Consider the following 19,560-nt stretch of genomic DNA (forward strand, 5'->3'; position numbering starts at 1 on the left):
TCCATTACTTAATATCTGAAGTTATTATTCATTGATTTTAGTCATTTCCACCATTTATCCTCACTACTGTTTAGACTTCTTAGCTGCACGCTAAGTAGTTTTCGTGCTCTCTCGGTTGCAAAACCTTTGGTGTGACAGTGGACTCAGTATGTGGATACCGTATGTTTTTAATCCCTGTTAATATTTTAAATTAGTTGTGCTACTCTTCATCTTAACACGTAACCCATGGCAAATGCAGCAATAACCCCTGCTGTACAACTATCCCTGTTTGGGAATCATTGTATTAAAGGATTTAGTGGGATCTAGCGATGAAGTTTCAGATTGCAACTAACTGAACACTGCTGGCATCAGTATTTGACAACCTGGGAATGAGAACAGGCTCTAAAGTGTCTCTATCTACAGCCAGTGTTTGGTTTGTCCGTTCTGGGCTACTGTAGAAACACGGTGGTTCAACATGGCGGACCCCATTGAAAGAGACCCGACTAATTCTAAGGTAATAAAAACACAACTCCTTTATTCAGGTTATTACACACTAATGAAAACACACCACTAAATATTATATTTCTGCCAATAGATCCTCCTAAATGTTACACACTGGACCTTTAAAGAGTATGTTTCCATAATCAAGTATGTCTGTGTAATTATCAACATCATAGCTAAAGAAAACCCTCGATTCAGCCCTATTGCAGATAAACACATGGTGAGGAGGAGAGAAAAGCGATGAGAGAAAAGAGTGGGGGAGTAAGAATAGTGTGAGCACCAATATGGCTGAGTGCTGAGTTTGGGAGCCATTAGGCAGAAGGTAATTAATACCTGTCACCGCAGTGCTCTGTTCGCTGCCTTTATTCTGTTTCAGACCAATTAAAATATGACACTCCTCCGGTGGAGAACGTCTTGTTAAAATTAAGCGCCTGAGACGCAAAGACACCTTTGATAAACACATCCAGAGCTACAATTGGCTTTGGCAGCAACGGCATGCTGTATAGATAGATAGAGAGGGAGAGAAAGAGAGAAACATGACCGTGTGTATGTGTTGTGTCACTTCCAGTAGGAGATGTTAGCTGTTAGATCTGATTAGAAGTGTGTATCCTTCATTGTGAGTTTCACTCTCAAACACACATACACACTGGAGACTGACGTGATGTTATGAGACGTTTATGAGCCAAGAGATACTGACCAGTGAAGACAACTCGCTGCCAACGATTTGTGGCTTGGACAGCAAGGACAGATGAATGGTAAGCAAAAACAGACGAGCCAAGGGAGAGGGGGGAAAAAAGATGGAGGAGAGAGCAGCTGAGGATATAAAAAGACAGGTGGTATTACAAAAAAAAGCTTAGGAGCAAAGGAAAATATGATGAAGAGCGTCTGATAGGAAGGAAAACAAAGGATGGGAGAGCGCTTGGGGAAAGTGAAGTGAAATATGGTGGGGGTTTCTTTTTTTTAAAGAGTTGAGCTGTGAAGAACTCAAGAAGACAGATTAGACTGAGAGAAGAGAGGGGAAAATGGAGAGAGGTGGAGTGATGGATGCAGGCAGGGGACCAGCAGCTCTCTGCCAACATCTCCATGCATCCTTCCAGACATCACACTGTGCTGCCATCTGCCTCCCTACCACACACACACACACACACACAAACAGAGAGGAGATATGTGAAATCATTAGCGTCTCCTGACACTGAATAAATATCTGGGGATGAAATCTGTCTGTGGAGAAATCACCTGCAGGGAAATATGATTGGATGAGATCACGACCTCACTGGAACGTAATTTGCATGTCATCTAAATGGGATCTGCCCCCAACGCTCGGGAGGTCAAAAGGCGTCCGATTAGTCGGATGGCACAACTCACTCCCCGATTGGCTGAAAGGAGCAACACTGGCAAGTGAACTGCTGCTCAGCGGCTGCTCCCTCTGTGAGCTGCAGGACTGCCCTCTTCTGGCCGCTTTACAAATCTCCACAGTTTGATAAAAAGACAGGAAAACAGACACAATAAAGACATCCAATATTTAAAAAGACAGACAAAACTCTGGCTGGCAGTTGTTTTTAATCACATTAGAGCTGAAGAATAAAAATAAACACAAAGAGCATGAGAGTGCAGCACACAGAGTGTCTCGGTTAACCACATACAGTCTTATTTATACATATATTTATATAATAGAATCATTTCTCCCACTTGTACAGCCTCTGATTGTAACACAGAAATATACCAACATTCCCTGGGTGAGAGAGAGAAGAGAAAAAAGAGCGAAAGAAAAAGAGCAGAACTCTCAACAGTCATCATCTACATTAGAAAACCTACAGGCCATTCGTTTTTATAGGTTTATACATCAGCGAGGCATCAGTATTCATTACAAAAATAGGAATATAGTTGATATAGAAGCACTGGGGGTTGATTGAGTGGGTGGGGGAGTGAGGAAGCGGCTGTGCCCTCCCATCAGTGGCATGACTAGTAATGACCACCCGTCCGCCCACACAACAAAGACACCCAAACCAGGAAACATCCTAGGATTTTATGCGCCTCCTTGAGTGTTGTACAGCAGTCCAGCCCAGAGAAAGAGTCAGTTATCAATGAAAACCAGTTAGGGTTTAAATTTAACTGTTAACAAAACAATTAGAAAAATGAGTACATAAAAAAATAAGGGGGGGTTAGTGCATTGATGATAGTTGAGACAGTTTAGGAAAAGTGCTGTCTGAACCCAGAAAACCTTATCTAGGATAAGAAAGGGGGGAGGAGATGAAAAGGAGAATAAGTGGCAAAGTGATAAAAGGGTTTCAGAGAGAAGTGCAAAGCAGCTCTGAGGTCACCCTTCAACTGGGTTACTGTAGCTGCTGTTAGTGAGAGAAAACAAAAAGGTGAGAGGGGAGGGAGCTAATGGAGATAAAGTGTTATTGCTGGGGGTATTTTTTATTTGGTGTTAACTGGTGAGAAGAGGAATGAGGGGATGCAGAGGAGAGTTATTGCTGAGGGTAGTAGGGCTGCTGCTGAGGGGGTTGCTGTGGGTAGCCAGGGTAGGGCTGTCCAGTAGGCGGGGCTGCTGGGTAGCCTCCCTGTCCTTGATTCGCCTGGTATGGCATGTAGGGCACGTTGGGCATGTTGGGCATGTTAGGCATGTTGTACTGGCCGTAAGCATAGGGATTGTAGCCCATCGGCATCTGGAAGTACCTGTGTGGACACCACAACAGAGAAAACTCAGAGTAATATTCACCAATTTTAAGCGTTAAAGGAATAGGGAAATACACTTTGACACTTTTCCTTATTAGAGTAAGATAAGAAGTTTGATACCACTCATATCTGTGTGGCAAGTACGCACCTTTAGCCAGCAGCAGGTTAGCTTAGCTTAGCTAGCCTGGGTCTGTCCAAAGGTTAAAAATAATCCACCTACCAGCACCTCTAAAGCTCACTAATTAACACGTCATATCTTATTTGTGTATTCTGAAAGGTAAATACTGGAAGCAGGGGGAAACAGCTACCCTGTTGTCAGGTCTGGTTGCTGTGCAACCTGCTCGGCCGATGTATATCAAGAAATAGTTATAGGATTTAACTCCTGATAAAACTTTACAAAAAAGATATAATGTGTTCAGGCCAGCTGACAGTCTTGCCTGGGCCCGGGACGAGATAATCTTAGATGGGCCCCCCCATGCCCAGATCTCTCCTTTTCCTCTGCTCTTCCTCTCCTTCCAAGAACAATGTTTGTGTACACGGTTTCTTTCATGTTCTGGAAATCTCTCATAAAGCTTTCTGTAAATTTCTGGAATTTAGTGCACTAGTTGACTTTTTCTCTACTTCAAGGGAGAACAGCAAGCATGGTAGGCAAAATAAGGCCTTTTTTTGAGCTGCTATATACTATCCAGTCCCATTTTTTCCTTTTCATTGTGGGATGTGGAATATGTCAGATAGTTTGGCAATTCCCTGCCCTCTGCATCTGCTGGCAATTCCTTTGCCCTCTCTGAGAAAGGCGCCATCACACACTCGGTCATTCTAGTTGGCCGTAATGCAGGATCGTTGAAATTAAGTGTGTGATCAGTCTCTCTCTCTCTCTCTCCTGCCTGCAGCTGGATCTCTCTCCTCTCTGTCTCTCTCTCTCTCTGTCTCTCGCTCTCTCACCTGCCTGCCTGCCTACCTGCAGCTGGATCTCTCTCCTCTCTGTCTCATCCTCTCTGACGGAGCTACCAAACTCAACTGTTCCTGTTGGAGATAACGTTGTTGTGTCAGGCTTTTATACAAGCTGATGGACATTAACATTAGAGCTGGCCTGTTAGGTTACGTTACAAGGCTGGTAAACGTTGGCCGCGCTGTTTCTTACCTTGCTCTACGTTAACTTTACTAGTTCCAGCTTCACCGTCACCACCTTTTTCTAAATATTTAAAATCTCTAAGGCCTCTTTATTTTCTTCTTCTCTTCTCTTCTCTTTTCTTTCCTTTTCTGAGCACAGGACTTGTGCTGACCGGACTTTTTTAGCGTACTGAACTTCAAATCAACAACAACATCAAATTTCAATCAGTGGCCGAACCATTTTCGTGTTGGGGGTGGGGGGTACTTGACCACTATTTCAAGGACAATTAGGAAGAACACAAATAAAAAGATGTTATGTAACTCAAATATTACACTTTTTTTTCCACGAATAGGCCTATTTGTTTGTCCCCCCCCATCGGCGGGCGTGAATGTGTTAATTATTGAACTTTATGCTAGCCGTTTCCTCATAGTTCCTTTATGCTAAGCTAACAGGCTGCTGGCTCCAGCTACATATATACACAATACAGACGAGAGAGCGATATCAAACTCAACATGTATCCGAGTACATCCAGTACAAAGACATATTTTCAAAACAACTTAATGGGTAATGATTTAGCCTGGACAACAGACTTGCTTTTACCATCTAAATTCTAAGAAGGAGCAAGAGGAAGGACTTTTAAGAAGGAAAATAAAATCATGTACATTCAATCCTGACATCAATACAGTAAGTTATGTGGATCAGTTCATACTGAGTAATCGGGAAACTCACCCTGGATAGCCCTGATAACTGGGGTAAGGTGGTCCCTGGGCCTGAGATGGCGGGGCCATGGGTGGTGGGTTGCTGGAGGGAGGGCCAGTGGGTGGCGCACTGGTCGGAGTCATGGACGCTGCCTGAGGGGTGAAGCTCGGTGGAGGAGGCCTAGCTGGGGGTTGGGGCTTGGCCTGGGGCTGCTGCTGGGCTTGTTGAGGCTGCTGTTGCTAACGGGTAGAGAGAAGACCGATAAATAAATAACCATCAGCTTCACATCTGCTGCAGCGGTTTTCCACAAGTGAGTGGCTTCTTACAAAGACGGTCCTGGGTGCAGGGGTTGGGCCACCGGCGGGGGCAGCTGGGGTGCTCTGATAGGCAGGGACGTTGAAGGAGGGAGCGCTGGGCTCTCGGGCGATGCTCTGCTGCAGCTCCCTGAAACAAGAAAAACAGTGACTGTTTTGAAATGTTTCCTTCACATTCATGAATTTATTAGCTCTCATAATGTGAGAATAACAAAGATTCTTATACTGCAACACATATTGAAGCTAATGCTGGAAGTGCTACACGCTAGGAACAAAACTATAAAAAACCCTGGTGATTGGCCTATGTTTTCCTCATAGCCAACTCAGATTGTATAATTGTCAAAGAAACCAGTCAAATAGACAAAAAACAGGAAAGTACATACTTAAGTAGTTCATCCCGCTCTGTTTTGCGGGCAAAAACGATGTCGCTGCATTTGTTCTGGAACTTAAGCAGGATTTCTGTCAAGTCGTTGTAGAACTGAGGAGGGAAAAAACATAAGGGGACGAAAATAAATCACCTGGCTTGCAAACCACCTTGACGCACAAAACAAACAAATAAAAGTAGAACATTTCCAACAAGATATGCATTACTGCAGTACAGTTCCTCCTTACTGAGGCACGTGTGTGCCGGTGTGTTGTGCTGAGTGCGTACCTTGGTGCCTTCGCGCAGGTTGTTGCTGATCTCAACGTAGCTGTCATGGGCCGAAGCCAGCTTCTTCAGGACCTCCTCCCTCTGGTTGGCCTCCGTGTTGGACTGCTTCAGACTGCTGAACTCCTGGTGGGAGGTCTGGAAGGAGATCACAGGTTGAAAAAGACAGATCACAGATTGAGGAAGTTAACCGCTGACACTTCTTCGAACACGAGTAAATTTATGCACAGCGAACTATAAATATTTTTGAGATTTTTCAGACACAATGGCACTTTATCTTCACCAACTGTAAGATCAGATTGAATGTGTTATTGTTTGATATAGGTGTGCTTGATTGATCCCAGAAAAGAAATTCACTTTCTGTTTGCTCTACTTAAGAAGGTCATTACTAGCTGCAGAACACTCTTTAAGCTGGCAGAAAACTGCTGACATGTGACCGGATTAAGAAATGTTGTCAAAGGTTCTTTAACAGCGAGGCCACCTTGCTGCTCAGTTAATATTCAGTCTAGTCTTCTCAAACGCTGCATGTGTTCGTATACCTGAACTTGTCCCAGCAGCTCTTCCTGCGTGCGGAGGCTGGCCTGTACCCTCTGGTTATAGGCGCCGTACAACTGGTCGAGTTGGGATCCTGACAACTGCTCCTCATTGATGGCTCCGTCTTGCGCCAGCGCCGTCAGGAAGGTTATGGACATGTCAAAGGTCACAGCCTTAATCTCTCCCTCCAGGGTCTCCCTCTCCTTCTTGATCTCGTCCAGCTGGGCGAGCTGGGAGCGCAGCACGTTCACTACCTGGGTGAAGATGGTAAAGATGGATGCAGTGAGTCAACAGAGCAGTTTCCCTGACCTCTCGCCCTTACAATGACCTGCAATATACCATTGTTCTACACTTTAGCATGGATGCAGTGTAACTGTGGAGAGACATGCACTTCCTCCTCGCTGTTACCGAGTTCTGCTTGCTTAGTTATTTAAGTTCCCCAGTGACACACAGTGCAAAGTCAGCAAACAAAATGAAAAATGGAGCTACTCTGTGGAGAAGGGACAGGGCTATAAAGCACACAATGTCCGCTGGGTGCTTCTGTACAGCAGGACTATATGTATATATATGTTTAGGTGGCACACAAAATATCTTGGGATGAGATGACATGCCCTAAGTTAAAAAACTAACCATACCGACAAAAAGTAAAGTTTTAAGGCATAAGTAGAGGCGGACGGACCTCGCTGCCCTGCAGTGTCTTTGTCGGGTTGGCCGAGGGGATGGCAGCGTTGAGCTCGCTCTCTGATTTACACAGCAGGGCGATCATGTCACAGTGGGTGTTGTAGCGGTCCTTCACGACCTGGTCCGCCTGTACGGCCTTGTCCAAGATGTTACGGAAGTTAGCTCCCTCTGGCGGAGAGAGGGGAGAGTAGGAGGTAAAGTTAGAGAGGAGAAGAGATTTATGAGGAAGGAAAGAGGAGGAGACTAGGAGCATTTTTAACAGTGGACGAAACAAGAAGCACGGGTGTGTGTGTGTGTGTGTGTGTGTGTGTGTGTGTGTCTCTACCTGCACGAAGGGGCTTGTACAGGTCTCCAGAAGGGGTTCTGTTCCAGCGCTGGTTAAACTTTGTTCTCAACTCATTGTCAGTTGTCTCTTCATCGTCCAGCATCTTCAGAGACTGAAGATAACACCACACAGAAACATTAGATCCTAAAATTATCACAACTTTATTATTAATTTGCGGTTATGGCCGTGTGTAAGTATTATCTGACTTTTGAGAACTATTTTACCCATCTTATTGCAACTATACAGAACATACCTTCATGTAGGGCCATTACTAACAATTATTTTTTGTTCTAAATTCATTTTAGTCATTCATCAATAGATTGTGTCTATAAAACTTTACGTGTGTTAATTTTGCTTCAATCTATTTAGTTATAAATTGATTCAGCATTACTTTCCAAGAGTTTAAATTTGAAACAAAAATAATTTCCAGAAATACTGCTAAATAATTTAATAAGTCTACTTTTTTCATTTTCATTTTCAGTTATGGCTCTTTGTCTTTGTACAACAGAACAGACTACTTTTTGGGGGAAATAGGACATTTTGGTGTAGACTTTTCAACTCTGCCAACAAACTTGGAAGCGGTTTGTGTTTTATGTTTTTACTCCCGTCTGTTTATTTGTTTGTCAGCAAGATGTCTAAAAAAACAGGTTGGCTGAAGCTGATAGACAGAGAGTCCTTGGCCCAAAGATCAGTGGATTAAATTTCAATGATGATCCTAATCTGGGATTTCCGCCATTAGGGACGATTATGAGTTTTTAGTATTCATGTTTTCTTCTGGTAGCGGTGGTAGAAATGTCCAAACATTCAGGACGTCCAAATCAGCTGCTTAACAGCATTTCATTCATATGCTACTTTGTCGAGAAAGCAAAGCAATATGACAAACAAGCTGTTACGAAGGCTGTGGTTCTAAAAAGTGCCTTTTTTACTTTTTGAATGAATTCATAGGCAGGGTTAGCAGTAAGGGGAAAGGTTAGATCACTGCTTATGGGACCTACAAAGTACAGTAACATATGTATAATTCAGTGTGTTTCTGTGTGTCTGACCTCGTCCAGGATCTCTCTGTTGCGGGTCAGAAGCTCTGGCAGGTCTCTGATTAGCTGCTCGATGCTTTGCAGTCCTCCCTGCTGCACAATGGACCGGGCCTTCTCAGCAATGGATTGTGGGATAGAGTCTCCTGACAGATCCTCCAGAGCGGCTGGCAGGTTTAGGGATGCCAACACCCTGATGGACAGTTAAACATCACCTTTCAATTATTATGGTCTCCAAACATCTACTTATGCCCCTTCACCAAGACAATTATACATTTTGAGTGTCACCGTAAAAATATTGTTTCCAGTTTTATATAAATAAAACCTGAAGTTATATAATTATTTCAATTTAAAGTGGGTGTTGCCCAAAGAGCATTTTACTCTTTGGCCAAAACACTCAGATTGTTAAGTGCTTATTAACATCAAACTGTGCTTGACTGCTATTTAGGGCACTACGCTAAGAGCATGTCAAGTACTTTTATTGACATTTTAATGATATCTAGTACACCATTAACTTATGAATTTTTAATAAATCTATCCATGCATGGAGAAACGAGCACTTATGTACATGTTCATGGGAAGATCTGCAGAGTCACTGAGGTGCACAAGCAGAGCAATGTAAGGAGGAGAGCATACCCGTTGCAGAGATTGGTGGCCTCCCTCATCGTTCCCACCAGTCTGTTAATAGTCTCAGCCTTCCTCTGGCTGTAAATGCTCATGGACTGCTGCACCGCCATCGGGACCATCTTCTCAAACAAATCTGAAGAGAAAGGAACAACATAAACAGCTGATTCTTAAAAACAAGGCAGCCAGAAAGTTTTGTAGATAAGATCATCCACTCCCTACACAATGGGTTTTAGGTTGTGTTTGGATGGGATTGTGCCAAAATAAACATCAGCAACGTAAAAATAATTGGACTCATTGAATGTCGTTCAATGGGAATTTGCTTCAAAAATTCTCAGCACACAAGTCATTTTTATAATATCCGAGTAGAATAAAAACTGCATTTTCATCCAACACTTAATGATAAGACGAACCAGGGTGAATCATGGGTAACATCGCACAAACAACATGCTATGCAATATACTACATTAATGTAAAACATTTGGTTGATTGGGAAGTATACATGTTGATTGAAGCTCTGTTGCAACAAAACATCTAAGATATGACATTAAGGAAAAGAGTTGGACATTTTGGGATATAAAATTATTTTCTTTCTTGCCATGAGCGAGTAAGGTTAGAATAACAATACCATTCTCATATCTGTTCGGTAAATATACCGCTTCAACTAGCATTCGGTTAGCCTAGTGTAAAGATGCCAGCACATCTAAAGCTCACTAATTAACACAGTGTATCTTGTTTGTTTCATGCAAACATAAAAAGAGGTATAAAAAGTGTTTTATGGTGGTTTACATACTTTTTCTTGACCATAAGCAGTAACTTTATAAATTCTCACCAAGAGCTCGCCAGAGTAGAAAAATCTAATTCTTGACAAGTAAGTGTATAAAGGTATTTCCCAGAATGTCTAACTATTTCTTTAAACTTTGTAATGTTGCTAACTGGTTCAAAAACTGCCAAAATGGTGTCAAGTGTCTGTATCTCACCTGTGAATTTCTGGCTGAGAGGAGGTGTGATGGCGGTGGCTCTGACCAGCGCGGCCTTGCCGATGTGTTCCAGATCCTTTACCTCAGGTACACGATCGTGGTAGATAAAGTCATTGTCTTTTTTGGCTGCGGTGAGGGCACGGTTGATCTTGTCACTTAGGTCCTTAACGCTCACATATTCGTCGTAGCGAGAGGCCACCGTCTTCACCAGCTCTGCTGCGTGCTGGACAGACCAGAGGAGAAAAGATGGAGGAAAAAGTTTGCTTCATGAATACTTTTTCTGGTTTTGATGTGAAACTTCAAGGCTTGTATCTCTAATATCCGTCCAGTTTTTGAAGATTAGATAAGACAGTAGAAATAGGAATTTATCCAAGTGATAATGAATGAGTAGTCACATTATTTCAAAATGTGACAGATGAATTGAAAGTTTTTGACAGAATGGGACAAAATCTTGAAGTCATGTGAAAGCTGTGTACCTGCAGGCGAGCAATCTCCTCTCCAAAGCGCTTCTTCTGCTTGGCCAGGATGCTCTGGTGCAGCTCAGCATTGGCTTGCATGATGCAGTGCTTGGCCGCCAGCACCGGCAGCACTTCCTGAAAATAAAAATACTGACCAGGGAGAGGCAACCACAGAGCAACACGCAGGCACGCAAACAGATAAATACACGCACACACGCACATTGGCAAGGCAAACCACAAAATGGCAGACGCACACCAGCGAGGTCAAATCACAAATGACGTCACAGAAGCCAATCACAAACAGGCGCAAGCAGTCAGAGGTGTGCAAACACAACACAAGCACGCACGCAAACACACACGCACGTACACAATCAATGCCCACGCCACCACCACGAGGGATGCAGAAAGAAAGGAAGACAACGAGAGAGAAAACAGAACAGGCATGAGTGTTTAACCTTTTAGCAAAAGCTGCTACACCTTTATCAACGTCCCATAGCCGTGTGTGTGAGAGACTATGATGGTGTATGTGTATATTTGATTTCATGCATTCCTGGAGAACGGCATTTTGATAAAGTGTTAGGTGTATTGACCATATTCCACATCACCTGGCCATTGGTGGGTACGAATATTAAGTAACTAATGTTTGTGTTGTGCAGCCTGTTCTAACTAGACTAACTTTGATTAACAAACAGCTGGTGCAAGCTACTTACTTCCTGCTTTTTATTTCACTATTATGCAATCAACTTCAAAATATTAAACCTGTAGGTAGTGTGTTTCTGTGTGTGTTTCAGTCAAAGTGTTAGACAGACAGTAAGTACTTCAGATGCCCATGATTAGATGGTAAGGAAACAATCAGAATGAAAACAAGTCAAACTGCAGCTTAGTAATAACCAACCAATCAGAGTGAAAACAGGATGGAAATGAACCAATGAGAACAGAGATAGGTTGCAATTTGGACAGTCCCACAACCTGAGTACCACTCTTCACGTCTTATTTTTCAGAAATACACACGTACTAGAAAACAATATGCACAAATCAGACAGACAATACGCATACATACAGAATCCAAACTCTATACGCAACTTCACCACACTGAACACATGTGGCTGTGGATGTGTTTGTTACTGTCGTTTTATTTTCAAAGCCGAGCACTGTTTCTGGTTAGTGTGTCCTTCACATACCTTTGGAAGGTTGTCTTTGTACTGGCACTGCTTGAAGGCGTCGCCGTAGAAATCTGCTGCCTGATTGGCCAACTTTGCGATGACAGCATCTTTCATCTTATCTGTTGGGTGAAGGAGACACCTTTAAGGGTACAATAAAATTGCAGACCATCTGCAGTTTGCTAACGGATAACTGACATTTGGTCATACATGCAAACACTAAAGGTGTTCTGCAGCTGTGCTTCCACAGTATTTCTACATCACCCTGATGAAAACTGCCCTTCACATCCAACATAGTATAAAAACTTATCTACACCAAAAACTAACCTTCTCAGCAGAAAATATGTCTTTTTTATGATGTAACCTTCAAAAATTTGGTGCTTAAAAACTCTAATAAGCAACTCTGTAGACAGAACTGGGACAGTGGTTGTGTGCAACCTGGATCAAACTGTGTACTGTCATCACTAGAAATGAATCTAAATGCAAAAAAATGCACAAGTGTGTAATTAAAGAAGCTGTTTATTAAATATTTCATATCTGGGTGACACACTAATTAAATAATACTAAGTATTGGTCCATGTCTATGATGCATTTTTAAAACTAGGGACTGGGACTCAAAAATGTATTGTGTTTCTCTTCTTCTGAGTATTGACATGCCAGAAGCAGAGATAAACCATAATGATGAGTGCACTGAACAGGCTGGAGAGTCTCTACAGCAGATAATGATGCAACAGTCTTGAACCTAAGATAATCTCTGTGTTTGAGGTGTCCACCCTTTGCTACCTGAGGTGGCTTTGAGGAAGATGACCTCCTGGGCCTGGGCCAGCATGATGTGGCTCAGGGTACCCACAGTTTCGGGGGAGATGTCCATGGTGGGCTCCCTGTTCAGCGCTGACAGCACAGTGTCCTTGATGTGGCCAAAGGCTCCGCTGGCCAGCTGTATAGTGAGACAGATAAAGAGTTTAGTGACAAGTTAGAGAGAATTTGGTGAAACGGGCCACAGGTCTACTTGTTCCAGAGAAGCTTGCATCTCTGGAGCTTGACATTTATATCATGTAAGTATGTAACACTGTATTTATGTATAGTAATGCCAATAACTGCAGACAACCAACATAAACTATAGGCTGATGCATTTGACTCGTCTTTATATGCGCACAGTGAAACTAGTTTTTCTTGATTGTTTAGGTCACATCCATTTCTCAAGTCTGAGAAGCACGGGAATGAATGGTATGGATTTCTATCTGATAAATATTCAGGAAACAGAAACAAAATAAAGATTAGATGGTGTACAGTGTACAGTAATATTAAGTCTATTCAATATGCTTGTCACACTTAAAATGCAAACTGTAAACAATATTAGAAATGAGAACAGACTGCTCAAAGATGCTTCAAGTGGACATCTGAAGCACGACAGAGTTCACATGCATATATGTGAATAACAGTCATAATTTTTTACCAGGTTTTCTGAAATCAAGCTACACATGTTACTACGTAACTGTGTGGTAATTTGCCTACCTGATAGTATTTGGCTGCAGCCTTCAGTCCCTCATCGTTGTCCAGGTTCTGCTCTGAGGCAATCTGACTGGCCAGTGCTGCTGCGTTGAACAACACACACGTCTTCTCGTAGCCCAAACTGGCCAAAGCTGCAACATACAGAAACAAACACACTGGAGTGAGAAAATCAGAAGTCAGACGGCCTTTTTGTGGTCCCCTTAATTTGAATCTTAAAGAAATTCTGTTTCTTTTCAGAAATTCACTTTCAGACGGATTATACAGAGCACAAAGTGACATCCTTCTTTTATTCCTTGGATAGCATGTGGGATATTGACTGCTCTCTTGTTTCTTCACACTGTTTTTTGTATCGTTGGTATTTTCTCCAACACCAACACTTTCTACTGCTTCATTCTACATTTTTCTCGCCCAAAGTACACTGGAAAGAATCCCGCAGTCATGAGCTCCCACAATTCACCACAGAGGACAAAAGATTCAAGCGTGAACAGAATAAATGTGAAGACTGAACGCAACAAATAGCAGTCTTAAGAATCTGGGGATTCCTTGCTCTTTTTATTCCACATGGACTTTCTGAATTTCACTGAACTGTCAGTCATTGACCTTGACACACACTTGTGTCACAACCCACACATACCTGTGTCATGTCTTTTTCCATCTTACCTACTTCAGTGGCAAATTTTATTTACATGAAACCTTGTCAGGCCGATTTCTGGACGCAAAATAAACCAGGGAGTGTTAAAGTGTTAAATAGCTTTGTTTCTCATTGTGTGAGAAAGAGACAAATAGATTAAGAGATAGTATGACAGATATGTATCTGGAGGGCAAAGTCATATATTGGCTTTAACTTCACACAGTTACATGCAAATATTCTTCCTCCAACATAAATGCACTTGATAAGAGGTTGCTCTTACCGAGCTTGACCGAGCCACCGAACAGAGATCCTTTATCAAAGGCATCTTTCCATGTGAAGGTTAAGCAGAGCTGTGGAAACAGAGAGATGCTTTGTGTTAAGTTCTTCTGTTTGGTAACCGACAATCAAGTCTAACCCACAATCATGTGTGCGGTCTAATCAGTTACCTGGTTTTCAGAGAAGGGAAACTTGGGCTCAACAGCACACAGTTGGTCATAGTATCTGGAAAGAGAAAGAAATGACAGGATTAAAACCATATTATCTTAAACCCACAAATACTTGCTCTAATTGTTTTCTACAGATGTGTCATTGTTTTCACTGGAAAGACAGAAAAGTCTTTATTGTGTACATTCTCAACCTTAAGTTTAGCTAAATGTTAGTTAGAAGGAACAAAAGACATAAGGCTGAACAGTAAATCAAAACTAAGTTAGGGGGTAGTGAATATTATGACATAACTGCAAATCTGCAGTCTGAGGAAGCTCTATCATTTCAGAGACACTTGACAATGAGTCAGGAAAAAAACATCAGCCCTGGACAGGCAAGCACACTGCAGTGCACACACACCAGTGCACACACACCAGTGCACACACACCAGTGCACACACACCACCTCAGCTCTTCGTCTTATCAGAATCTGTGCCTATGATGTGAACAATCTATTATTAGGAATGATGACACGCAGAGAGGCCAGTTAGGGAATCCCCTATTACCAGTTCATCCACCCTGCTCTTCGGGTGCCAGGAAAGACTGGAGTCAACATCTACATAAACAAAGACTGGCTTTATAAATATCTATAGAACTATATACATATAGAGTTTGTTATCCTTATGTTTCCCATTCACATACACGTGCACAGAGGAAAGCTGAGATGAGGAGTGCCTCCTGGTTAGCTAAAGAGAAAAAGAAAACGTCCTAGACAAAACAATGGTTACCATGGTAACACAATAGCTGTGTCTGCGCTGCTTTGAAAGGGATAGGGCCTGTTGTCCTGGATACCTGGCACATGGATAACGGACGACATGTGCAGAGAGCCAGGAAGCGACAATGATAGCAGTCGGCAATGGCAACCCCTTCTACACGGACATGCTAGCTCCAACCTCGTTGCTAGTAAGCAAGACCGTATGCTAACACACAAAGCATTTCAAATGATCTACAAATCTGTAAGGTAACATTTAAATTATCCCCAGGTTAAAGCAGTGGGCAGATCTTCTCAGGTAGTATCATATCATTTTTTTCTGTAAATATTTCTAGAAGATATTGTCTCTAAACTACTGACATAAACCAGGGATGCACCAATCCAACAATTTGTTTCCAAATACAAATGTTGACACCTCAGCTCAGGTATCAATAGGTCCGACATCAGTTCTCTCTTTTTCCCAAATTTAGAATCTGTATGGTTCATATTTATGTAAGCTAACATGAGTTTCTGATATTTCACTGAGAATTCAAACTGGGGCCAATGCAGATTTGTTGTATTAGATGAGTGCATCCCTAACGTAAAGTGACTGAAACTGGTCAACAGTCAACAATCAACAACTAATCCTTGGCGCCTGAGAAAAGCATTACAAAGTCACATGAGTGTCCCATTGTGTTAAAAGTATGTAAATGTTCTGCATTACTCCAGTTTATCTGCACTCCACCTGTTAGCTATCAACACTCATCACCTGGAGTTTGTACACTCTTTAATATCTAAAGAGTCTCATATTGGCACTCGCAAGACAATTCCACTTTTAGCTCAAAGTGGAGAAAAATGTCAGCCCCGCACCTTGCAAGTGCATACCTGGCTCACTCAGGTAATGTGGACAAACCCTGTGCATAGAATAACTCATGAGTCATAAGAGAACAAAGACTGAAATGAGAGAGGGCAAAGTCTGCATCTATACCACCTAGGAATTGAGTATGTTAGTAAATACTAAGTCCCACAACAATGGTAATGGTTCATATATGTTATCAAGGACTAACTGAGTCAAGACTTTTGTGGCCTGATCCATTGTCATTGAACTATTACAAGTCTGTATAATTACCTAAAAGTAAAACAACAGTGAACAACTAAAATGGAGCACAGAGGGACTTTGTTATTATTCCTATTGCAGTCACACAGTTCCTTTATGCAAAGAGGTTGGCAGAGTGTCATTATGTTTTGTTTATGTAGACTACAGTTAAAAGAAAATCACCTGCCACACAAGCTTGATTAGTTACAGTCAGATGGCTGAAAAAGCCCTCTTTGCTTTATTTATTCTTTAGAATGACGTTTGCAAAAGTATTTTTTGAGAAGAGAAAAAGATTCTTCTGCCAGGTATCTATACCAGGTTCCTGTTTCAGTATCAAATGCACAACAATCTGTTATTAACAGGCATGTTGCTTAAAACTTGAGCGTAGAAATGGGTTAGTGTAGGGTTAGCACTACTGGAGCTGGATTATTGAATATCAACTGAACAAACTGACAATTTACAGTTTAAACCTATTGAATGTAATCACTGAGTAGACTGCAGAGGGCCCAAATGCAAGCACCATTGTGGTTCAATAATACAGTCACTTGTGCTTCTCTGGACTTGAAAGCAAATTTAAAATCAAAAGGGTATTTAAAATAAAATATAAATCAAATGGATGTTTTAATCATTAAGTTATCCTTCATTTGGGGCCCAAACTATTTAAAGTGTAAATAACAGGCTTGGTGTTTGAATTTTACTGTTTTTATCTTTAAATAGCAATTATTGAAGGAAACAGCTGATTTTGAACTTTTGTAGAGTTGTATGTTTTTCTGTAGCTGTATGTCCATACACTTCCTTGCCTTTGTTTGTCATACACTCACAGCTGTTACACTTTTATCATTTTAATCTCCGTTTGCTGATATGAAAAACCATGGTTCTGTTTCCTCGCCATCCTGGATGTCTGATCATGTGGCCACCAGTGGACTGCGGGCCTGGCTGAGTGTGGTCCTGAATGTGAATGACATCTGAGAGGAAAGCTGGCTGTGCTTTGGACTTTTTCTCACTAATGCTGAGTAGACACAAAGCTAATGTAACTATATATAGTTTTTATATATATATATGAATGAGAGAGAGAGGGACGGAGGGAGGGAGGGAGGGAGGGAGGAGAGAGAGAGAGAGAGAGAGAGAGAGAGATTTAATATGTATGAATTGATTTGTAGTTATTGTTAGTAGCTGTGACCTCTGTTAATGTCATTAACATCAAACTCTTCCTTATAAAAAATCTGAGGTGAGGAATGATTGATTATTGATTAGACTGACACATTAGGGCTGGACATACTCCATATTTTATGCTATGCTGTCACTGTTTTAATTAAGCTTGGATGGCGGATTTTGACTTGTTTTTGTAGCATGTTTACTGTATTTCTCATTTAGATTTTAAGCATTATATTACGCGTGAGTCTGTGTGAGCTTTGAGTTTCACTTTGGGGACAATTAAGTTAAAAGTTCAACACTGAAGCTAACTCAAATGCTACTGTTTTCTTTGGGTCCTGTCGGTGAATAAAGCCACAGCTAAAGATCATAACAAGCTCGGATTAAATGGCCAATTCTCATCTTATAAGTAACTGACAGTCCAGTTAAACAAGTTGACAAGTCGAGACTGTCTTGACCTCTCAAGGAAACTCGTCATAAACCACGTATGAGTCAGTTATTATGGTGAGAAAGACCTCCTAGCATATTAGCTCGACTAACTTTAGCTCCGAGGTTAGCAACTCCAAGCTAACCCATCTGGGTGCGGCGATGACTGGGCTACTTCACCGCCACAGGTGAGACGGTCGCTTCGACTGCTAGCATTATGTCAGCGGGTTCAGGTGTGTTATAAAAAAGGAGCGCTGTTTTTGTTGTTGTTGTTGTTGTTGTTGTTTACCTGAGCAGAATCTCCAGGGAGCTCTCGTGTTTGTCCAGCGGCCTTCCCAGCGCGTTCTTACGGAGCTTGTTCAACTCCTCCACGGCGCGGTTGTACTCCCCCTGCTCCTCTCCCGCTGGGTACGTAGCGGTCACAAACTTCGACAGCGGCTTCACCAGATCAACTTCTGAGGACTTTTTTAACGGGACTGAAATAAACGTTGCCATTTCGCCCCGTAAAAGCGACGTATTTCTATCAGGAACAAATACGGAGACGAGCGGCGACCAACGAACACAAACAACAGCGAACGACCCACTTCCTGGATTCTGACAGGCGACGTCAGGTTACGTCATGTGGAACGGAGAGGCGTACTGCGCAGAATCAGTATCGTTTTAATGAGAAACAACGAGAGTGCAAGAAAATTAGCTTTATGTGTTTACGGCCACACTCTTTTAAATCCAACACAAGCCACCACGACCGGATTAACCTACTGGGGACCCCAAGGGCAAAAATTAGCTGTCTGTAAACACTCACAGAATCTCTATACCAGAATATGCCCCTGGTTTGCTGTGAGGTAATCTAATTGAACACAAATAATTAGACAGTGTGCGCCATATTAGCACAATATTCCCCCATTGTTTTCAAAATAAGAATATTTAACTACTAAAATATAAAATGTATAACCATGAAATTGAGGAATAATTCAGGATAATTTTTTTTACGTTATTTCATCCTGGTTAGTTTTACAATAGTTGAGTTTATTTAAGATATTTTTGATTAATCAGTTTTTATTCAGATGTCTATACCCATATGTGTTCTCCATGCCCTGTTTTAATTTCACAGCATATTTGTGAGTAGACCCAGTTACAGTGCCTATATGAAATATTCACCACCCTGGGAAGTTTTCATGTACTTTTATTATATTGTTTGTTAATAGTGCATATTCATATTCTCCCAAACAAAGTGAAAATGTCTCTTTAATTAATCAAACTGCCACAAACCAGCTGCTACACAGTGAACATGGGATTTTGGGGGCCCAGTTGGAAATCAAGCAATATGCACCACATAAGCACAATATATGTACACATGTTGTTATGACTGTTGAAGTAGATGGAAAATTAAGAAGGCTATAATGTAAAAGCAACTGGGTTACCTGTACACATACACTCATTGACACGCCCTTTGAGACATTCAGGTGTGAACTACCAGCTGTTTTCAGATAAATTGCTAGTTTTCTGTCCTGTCTGGTAATTGATTGCAGCAGCAGTATTCACACTCTCTCCCAGATGTGCTTCAGCCTCTGACACAATGGCTAGAGGGAAAATTAGCATGATTCTGGGTCATCTGCTTTGGGAAACCTTTGGCAGGTGTTTTGTACTAAACAAACTATGAGTCACTTCTGAGTAATCTCATTGTCGTGCAACACAAGGCCATGCGACACCACAAGAAACAGTTGTTCATCATGCCTTAGGTACGTCCAAATATGATTGTCCTGCATAACCAATGGAAATGAATGCTTTTACTGACTGTCCAAAAAGTACTAAGAGCACAACTCAACCTGTGAAAACAGTTGTATAATG

The 19,560-nt window shown here is 41.8% G+C and overlaps 1 protein-coding gene across 2 annotated transcripts; it reads right to left on the reverse strand.

Annotated features, from left to right (window-relative positions):
* Positions 1–2,023: 2,023 nt before the first annotated feature.
* On the reverse strand, positions 2,024–18,315 carry pdcd6ip (programmed cell death 6 interacting protein). Of its 2 annotated transcripts, none has more exons than XM_051390373.1 (18): positions 18,002–18,315; positions 14,312–14,366; positions 14,146–14,215; positions 13,238–13,365; positions 12,506–12,659; positions 11,744–11,844; positions 10,581–10,697; positions 10,105–10,327; positions 9,137–9,260; positions 8,516–8,693; positions 7,473–7,584; positions 7,146–7,315; positions 6,472–6,720; positions 5,936–6,070; positions 5,667–5,761; positions 5,296–5,413; positions 5,000–5,208; positions 2,024–3,159 (listed from the first exon to the last, which is right to left on the reverse strand). In XM_051390373.1, the coding sequence occupies exons 1-18, from the start codon at positions 18,205–18,207 to the stop codon at positions 2,952–2,954; spliced, it is 2,652 nt and encodes an 883-aa protein (XP_051246333.1). In that variant the 5' UTR covers positions 18,208–18,315; the 3' UTR covers positions 2,024–2,951. The 2 variants fall into 2 exon arrangements, with proteins under 2 accessions (XP_051246333.1, XP_051246331.1); XM_051390371.1 differs by having other exon boundaries at positions 10,581–10,712.
* Between the last annotated feature and the right edge of the window lie 1,245 nt (positions 18,316–19,560).

This window comes from Dicentrarchus labrax, unplaced genomic scaffold, assembly GCF_905237075.1.
Source record: "Dicentrarchus labrax unplaced genomic scaffold, dlabrax2021, whole genome shotgun sequence".
In the NCBI taxonomy this organism is placed as follows: domain Eukaryota; kingdom Metazoa; phylum Chordata; class Actinopteri; family Moronidae; genus Dicentrarchus; species Dicentrarchus labrax.